Genomic DNA, 8,091 nt, shown 5'->3' with positions numbered 1-8,091 from the left:
CTGAGCCCAGTTATGAGTTAACAGCAAACACCACTTGAAATTCAGAAGCTCCCAGGCTGCCGTTAGCACGACCTCTCCCATGCCAGAGCGTCTGGTTCAGTCTCACATCCAAGGCTCCCCAGCGCTGTGGCTAGTGGCTCAGCTTCGGTTTGGAGAGCGCTGTCCTGTGAACCTCGCAGGACCTTCAGCCAGACATGGAGCTCAGGTCCGAGTAAAGCACCAGGCTGGGGTCTGCACTGCTGAGATGCTCTGCTCCAGAGACCTGTGTGAGAGTGAGATCAAAGCCCACGCAGGGCAAGTAAGGGGCTGCAGGACCAGGGAAGGATGGCAGCAAATGCCCCAGCCCCTTCCAAATATCCTGGGGAACGCAGTGCTGGGGAAATATCCTCACCTGGGATCCCACAACATACCAGACAAATCACCTCTGGTGCTCACAGGCCCCAGACTGCAATGCCTGGTTCTGGCAGGCAGAACCAAAGTTCCTGGTGTGGAGCAGGCCCCCGAAGGGACGTGTCCCTGTGTTGCTTTATTTGAGCCAGAGAAGGGTCAGATGATAGGTGCATGTGTCTGCTCACCTGGCTATCCTGATCCATGGCCTGTACAGCCATCGTCAGAGCCACTGCTTTGGTCCTGGCACTCTCTGCCTGATGAAAAAGGACGAGACACATTATATCTTCCTACATCCTCCTACCCTGGTGGCCCCCTCCGACAGCCAGTCCTGGCTCCCTCCCAGGCACGACACTGGGAGCGCAGCTGTGTGCCCAGTGTTTTGGCCAGGTGTACTTATGCTTACACTGAAAGAGAAGCTGAGCTTTGCTTTGCTCCTCTGGAGAGAATCTCCCTGGAGAACGGCAGGGATGGGCAGCCTTTGGGACTAGTGTGCAAAGTCTGCTGGCTCCCCGTGCGGGACATGGCAAGATCAGCCAAGACGCTGCCCTGTTGAGCCGAGAGCGCCTTGGCCAAGGGCATCTCACCGCCAAGCTCACCGGGAAGAACCTCCACCCCAGCAGTGCCAGCTGGCACGAGGCAGGCTTGCCCTTTCCCTTGGTCCTTGCCCAGCCTATGAGCACTGTGACAGTCCCAGGCCAGGACTAGTTGGCTGTTTAACACTCCAGCACATTATCTTTCTGCAGTGGGGAGCAAGACTCCTCCCCTGACTTTCACAACACACTTGCACAGCAAACATTGGCAGTGCAGGGAGAATTCCAAGGGAAAGAGCAGTGGGATGGACAGGCAGATGGCACGGATGAGGGGGCTCTCTGGTCCCCCAGCCGAGGAGCAGAGTCTCCACCACAAGCCCAGGGCATGGAGTAGAGACAGCATGGCAGCCCTGACGTTTGGAGACTTGGTGACCCCCCCAGCTCTGAAAATGAGTGTTTGGAAGAAGGGCAAGGAGATCTGCTCCTCTCAGCACTTCCAAATTCCTGAGAGCTGCTGCTTCCCTTCCTTTTCCACCTTCTCAGGGCATCAGCTGCTAAGCATCCTGAGACACTGGGGTTTGCTGGTTTCTGCTAGAGCACAAGGAAATGCTTCTGAAGGGCTGAACAACAGATGGGATTTTTTTTTGGCAGTGAAAAGGCAGTTAAGTAACCCACTAGAATTTGATAATGTCACGAAAATGCGTTAAGAATATAGTCTCGGTAGCAACCCAAGGATAAGGATGTTTGCTTTCGTGACACACTCTGTGAATGATTACTTACAACACCGCTCCCAGCAGATCTGTTTGCAACAGCAGCCAGCCCAGAGCCACAAGCACACTGGGCCACACTGTGGCCACCAGCAGCACTGGGAAGTGGAAGCACGGAGAAGCCAGACAGTTTACAGAGCCTGGGCAGGGACACATGATACTCATGTGTTGACCTGACCTGCCTTGCACTGACAGAAGGAAGAGACACGTAATTAAAACTCTTCAGTTCGAGACCTGATGCTACTCCCGTCTCTGCCACTGACCCACCACATGACCCTGGGCAAGTCACTTTGGTAGCTGGTTTCTGCTTCCTCACCACACCAGGAATGACCAACATCCCTCCATTTTGAGGGTTGAGGGCTGCAGCAGCACCTGCTCTGCACAGGAGAGCCCAGGACAGTGGCAGGGCCAAAGTTCAAGTGGCATCGCAGAGCCTGCACGGCTGATCACAGTCAGCTTATCACTGGGCAGACGACTGTTTGCTGACGGGGACATCTGCAGGGACAGCCCCTGCCAGGGAGAGCAGGATAAGGGAACGGAAAGAGGGAAATGAAGCTGTGGAGCTTGCAAGCAGCTCCCTGCCCTATCTGAGGGACCTCCCAAGGAGGCATTGTGAGGGATTCTTGCAAAGAGAATTCATTTAGCCTTTCCCACACAGAGGCAGCAGCGAGGCTCCAGAACCCTGCAGGGGAAGGGAATGAGCAAGCACTGGACCGGCAGGTGTTGAAAAGCCCAAGCCCAGCCAAGCTTGGTGGACTCCACCAGCACTGCCGGCAGGACCTTGGTGGAGCAGCACCAGCGATCACCATTGGGCTGGCGTTAATCTGCTCGTCTTGGAAGGGACTGCCAGCTTGTGAAGCTGCTGTTTCTCAGAATATGAACTCTGTTATGTGAACATAGCCAGCAATGGGAATCCCACACCCTTCCTCCACGCCACTGGACTCTACAAGTGCCTAGTGTCTGATGTGATCAGGAAAGCAAGGACACTCAGAGGTATGCCACAATCCCCCACGCTGGCACAGGTGCAGCAAAGCAAAGCTCCTTTAGGGAGGAATATGTCTCACCTTCAGTTCTAGAAGAGGACATGAAGCCCATCTGGGCTGGGAAATCAGAAGACTCGAGTGGACACTCATGATCTTTTCCAGCTTGCAGCAAAGACCCTGGGCCATCCCCAGCAGGAGGGCGGGGGGAGTGACCAGGGGGACTTTGGGCACAGGAGCTGCCCCAGGACATGGCCAGGTACCATAGCTCCTGCTGAGGATCGGCCCTCGTCTGGCCCACGTACTGTAATATCGTGCAAGGCGCTTTGTGGTGGGGAGGCTGTCAAACACACGGAATCCTTCTTTTATGGCAAACTCCCAAGCCAGGTCGGCCACAAATTCTGCATCCTTCGGGCTGCTTTCACCTGGGGCTGGCGTCCCTGGGGACAAGAGAAGAATAGGACATCTTTCTTTGAAAGACCCTGTGTTACGTAGTCACATCCCAAACAATGCCATGTGCCCTTGTCTGGGCCAGCCCAGCAGGACTCGGGGAGACTCGTCTCTAAGCAATACCAAAATAACGTCTTGCTTTTCTCTGATAAAGCCTCCCAGGCTAGACCTGATGTAAGCAGATAAACAGTAGTGACAGTTTACACCATCTCCCTGCTTCGGAGTCTCTCAGCAAACGCTGCTGCTTAGTTTGAAAGTCTGAGAGCTCCATCTGTAGGACACGGCTCCGAGCGCTGAACTCTGGCCTCTGCTCAGTTCTCCAATGAAAGAAAAGTGACCACGCAGCAACCTCTGATCAGCACAAACAGCAAACAGGAACAGACCAGACCTTGCATCCAGCAAAAAGCAGCCGCTGGGGAAACGCACTGCTGTGTCTGCTCCCCTTTGGCCCTTTCTTCTGTTTGCAGGGCACAAGCTGACCGCAGAACGCAGCCTGCCTGAGAAGTTACAGCAGCCTCACACCCTCCAGAGCCTGTGCTGGAGCAGGGAGGGAGATCTGTGCTTTACAGGACACTTTATTTGCATCCCTCTTGTCTACATGCAGCAGTAACTCGTTGCATGATTACTCCGAGGTCAGTTATCTCCAAACACAGAGGTGAAACAAGATCTCTCATTTTGAGCCCTTATTTCCTACAGGAACTCTATGCTGAAAGCACAGGACTGTCAGAAATGGCACGCTTTGAGCTGACCGCAGAACGCAGCCTGCCTGAGAAGTTACAGCAGCCTCACACCCTCCAGAGCCTGTGCTGGAGCAGGGAGGGAGATCTGTGCTTTACAGGACACTTTATTTGCATCCCTCTTGTCTACATGCAGCAGTAACTCGTTGCATGATTACTCCGAGGTCAGTTACCTCCAAACACAGAGGTGAAACAAGATCTCTCATTTTGAGCCCTTATTTCCTATATGCTGAAAGCACAGGACTGTCAGAAATGCCACGCTTTGCTTTTCCACCTCATATTTTGGAGCTCTCAGGGCGCACAGCCAGGAGTGCCTGAACCCTGCAGCATGGTCTGACCTCCTGCTGGTCTGGTCTGACCTCCTCCAGTTCGGTGCGAGAGCTCTCCCCACACCGATGCTCGGGTGTCTGTGCTCTGGCTGGAGACCCGTGCAGAACAGGGCCAGCGTGGTTGGGTTCCTCACCTGCCAGAGAGCGTTTGTGGAGTCCCTGCAGCATTGCAGCCAGTCGGAAAAATGCAAAGGCCATGTAGAAATTCCAGTTCTCGGGGTGCTCCACTCCCATGTGGTCACAGTACATCTGGGAATACTCCTGTGCCATGGGGACTCCCAGGTGCCCCAAATCACACTTGCTCAAGCCTGAAAGATGTGAAGACGCAACAGTGAAGCAGCAGACACTGAGGAGCTCAGAGCTTTCTCGGGATGCTGTGAGGCTGGTGTCGGAGCCATGCAGCTGTGGAATGGCACAGACACCTGCACCCATCCACCACCTGCACTGCTGCCCTGCTGTTTCCGTGCATAACAATGGGGGTTTGGGCAGTTTTCTCCATTGGGGTGAGACTGTGAAAGCAGTGACTGATGGATCTTCCTCCTACACAATGGAGTGATTTTCCTCTCTGTTTAGCCCTATATTGTTATTTTTAACAAGTGTGTAACTTTGTGGACAAACCCCTTCTGGGCTGGCCTGGTTCACAGCTTCCCCACCAAAAAGAGTTCCCCAGCTTTGCAGCTGAAATAAGAGGGAAAACAATCCAAACTAATTTTTAAATGCAGTTTTGCAAGCTGTGAAGCAGGGCCCTCCCCTCCGGGGCCATTCCTGACATGACAGCTAACAAAGATCCATGTGCATGAACAGAGTGACAGTACCAACCAGACCAGGGCGCGCAGGGCAGAGTATCTGCCCAATGGGTGGCAGATATGAGACAAATTGGGGATGGGACGACCATGGCACAGTCATCACTGCACATGCAGAAAGATGTTTCCACCCTGGAGGGATGGAGCGTTCTTCAGGGAGTGGAGGAAGGGCAGAGCAGGGAATATGGTATGAGACCCACAGCCCTGCCCAGCTGCAATGAGCCCAACAGTCAGCTGAGCTCTCTGGGCAGGAGCTAATCTGTTTCTGAACTCTGGTTCCTCTCTCTGTGTGTCAAACGTGACTTGCCCCTCTCTGTACCTCTCAGTGCATTAAAATGAGGTGGCAGGAAGTAGGCCATACAGTTATTCGCCAAATCAGAGATGGGATCTCCTAGAGTTGAAAGCTTCCAGCCAAGGACAGCAAGGACTTCTGGCCTGTCTGGATGAAAGACCAGGTTGTCCATCCTGTATCAGAGGGAAAAAGAGATCAGAAAAGTCGCAAGAGGGGGAAAAAAAATACTGGTGCTCAGCAGCAGTAGGTGTTTTCCACTGCTCTCTACTCTCTTCAAAAATTGCTGAGCCCTTTGGGAGGCTGCACAAGTGAAAGATTAATTTCTGCAAACGTAGGTCAGGGAGGACGGAGATTACTCAATAGCGAATTCTGTGGTTAATGATGAATTGAACTGCGCTTTGAAGAATGAAACCAAGTTATTCAGGGCCTCAGATCATTAACAGATCTTACAGGACAGGCTAGCCAAAAAGTGAAGCAGGCAAGTCACTGTCCAGGGGGATCTTCTAGGCATTTCAAAGGTGCACAGTAACTCCAGGCCCTGCATTGTCATGTGCTGTAGGTTATGCATACTACAGCCTTCAACAGTTTGAGCCCCAGGAGAGGGCAGCAGCCTACTGAAGAGGAAACAGAGCGGCCAGCCATCCTGCCAGGGTGCAGAGAGCTCACCAGTCTCCAGGAAGCGTGTGCTCTAAGGAAGGAGCCTTGGCCCAGAACTGGCACATGCCTGTGCTGCAGCCTCACATCACTGGCAGCCAGGGTCTGACAACGCAGAAGTAGCTCTCAGCATCCCTCACCTCTGTCCCGAGCCACCTAGCTCCCACGTGACTTCACCTGTAACACCGGCAGGTTTTGCCATACATCCTGCAGCATCTCACCAGCCACCCAAACTCTTTAAGCACCAAATATCATTAGCAACATGCACCAAGGCTGATTTCTGAGTATTGCAGAAACAGTCGATGATCCTCCAGTGCTAGAGCAGTGGTTGTGTGAAGAAACTCTGAAACACCAATGCAGCAGCAAGATTGGAATTGGACATCAGGAGTCCAGGCTTTCAGCTCCTTCCCCCAGTTTCCCTGCTTTCAAATGGGTGCTGCTTTTAAACTGCCACAGATAAGTAGGCAGATAAACACTGGGGAAAATGAGAGCTCTGGGTGCAAGGCAGCACCAGTCAGAGTTCTTGGAGTATGTTTCTCACGACAGATGCGAAGGGTTTGTGGCCCTCTAAGTCTCATTACCTGTGGGATGCTGAACACGACCCAGAGCCCAGCTTTTGGACTGCTCTGAAGCTGCTGCGCCAGCCCAACCCAGCACCTCTTTGGAGTCTGCATATCGCTCTACACTCTCCCTCTCTGCTGCCAGGGATGTGCTCCAGGGCAGTGCTGTTAGCCAAGCAGTACCTGAAATCACCGTGCACGACTGTCGTCTTCTGAGATTCAGGAAAATGCAGAGGCAGCCACTTGATGAGTCTCTCCATGGCTGGGATAACGTGAGTCTCCATAGCTCGATAGTGCTTTGTCCAGGTCTCAACTTGCCGCTGAATGTAATTACCTGTAACAGAGAAATGAAGGCTCTCAGGGAAAGGGACCGGCACAAAGAGGCTTCAAAAGAGACGCATAAAATGTTCATGCAGAAAAAGTCAAACAGCCAAGCAGATCTCAGTCCAACACCCTGAGATAAGCTCCAAGAGTTTAATTGTGATTTCCAGAGGTCTCACACATTCTTAACTGGGCACTGGGTTTGATATTCTGAGTGAAATAATCAGATCCTGGACAAAAACGTAACTTCCCCATCAGCTCCAAGAAGCTGAGATAGCCCTGCAGAGAGACTGGAGGAGCTGAGGAAGAATGGCAGCAAACAAGTTACTCTTGCACACACTTGCTCATGGCAGGAAGCTCTGGGGACTACTAACAGTAAACACGGACCTGGAGGATCTGAAGCAGCTCTCCACACCCTCCCACCATGCCTGGGGATTCAGATATCCTGCTGCTCATCTTTGCTTTCCCAACTGCCCCCAAATTTGGCCCAAGTCCTGTACCTGAGACTATCCCTTGAAATGTTGATATACAGGAGAAGAAAACAGGGATAGATGATACACAGCCTTCTCTCACCATGCTCCCCAAGGTCCTCCAGCTTGGCTGCTCTGAGGTCTACGCTGTGGATCTTGGAGAGGACTTGACTCATGGCAGCATAAATAGCCCTCCGCTGGCTAGGCTGCAGCACAGGGAGGGAGACCTCGCTGTAGACACGGCCAGCACAGTGCTCCATCAGGTAGAAAGGTGTGCCAAGGGTGCTGGGGAAGCAAGGTGGAACCGTCGGGTCTGAGGTTAATCTACCTACCACCCCTCAAGTCTCACCTGCATCTTGAATGTGCCCCCAGGCCTCACCTGCACGGCAAGGTGAAGCGCAGCTTCAACAGCACTTGAGCACTCATGCCCAGCTGTGGCCTGGGCTCAAGCCCAGCTCAGGCTGCCAGCCTGCAGCACACGGCTGTGGCATGATCAGTCCCGTTCCCTCCAGCCCCAGGAAGCTGAGCTTGGGGCTGGGCTACAGCGCCAACCATCCCCCTGCCTCCCCTGCAGTGAGCTCTGCAGCTGGGCTGTCAGACTGCCCGCAAACATCACGAACGGTGGACACACATTTAACTGCAGTGCAGAGACTTTATTACTGCAGCCAGCAGAGATCTGAGCACAGCTATGCTGACTGCAGGCTAGGCAGGGTGTCCTGGTCGCAGACTTGCTGCTATTGTGGCTGTAGACCTTGTGACAAGTCTGAGGCCTGGCAGTTAGGAAAAAACACCTCCTTATTGGAAACCT

The 8,091-nt window shown here is 53.2% G+C and overlaps 1 protein-coding gene across 1 annotated transcript in view; it reads right to left on the bottom strand.

Moving 5' to 3' along the window:
• Positions 1 to 575: 575 nt before the first annotated feature.
• Positions 576 to 8,091, bottom strand: part of ACAD10 (acyl-CoA dehydrogenase family, member 10) — a gene marked incomplete at its 3' end in the record, with an annotated part of 13,670 nt that continues 6,154 nt past the window's right edge. The window contains exons 8-13 of the mRNA XM_010281411.1: positions 7,387 to 7,568; positions 6,676 to 6,826; positions 5,306 to 5,451; positions 4,318 to 4,491; positions 2,752 to 3,107; positions 576 to 644 (exon numbers count right to left, since the gene is read on the bottom strand). Coding sequence (XP_010279713.1) covers positions 576 to 644; positions 2,752 to 3,107; positions 4,318 to 4,491; positions 5,306 to 5,451; positions 6,676 to 6,826; positions 7,387 to 7,568 — 1,078 coding nt within the window. The remainder of the gene's footprint in view (positions 645 to 2,751; positions 3,108 to 4,317; positions 4,492 to 5,305; positions 5,452 to 6,675; positions 6,827 to 7,386; positions 7,569 to 8,091) is intronic.

Source organism: Phaethon lepturus, unplaced genomic scaffold (genome assembly GCF_000687285.1).
Source record: "Phaethon lepturus isolate BGI_N335 unplaced genomic scaffold, ASM68728v1 scaffold6782, whole genome shotgun sequence".
Taxonomy (NCBI): Eukaryota; Metazoa; Chordata; class Aves; order Phaethontiformes; family Phaethontidae; genus Phaethon; species Phaethon lepturus.
Note: the sequence above shows the minus strand (reverse complement) of the source record. Positions and strands in the feature narration are given on the sequence as shown.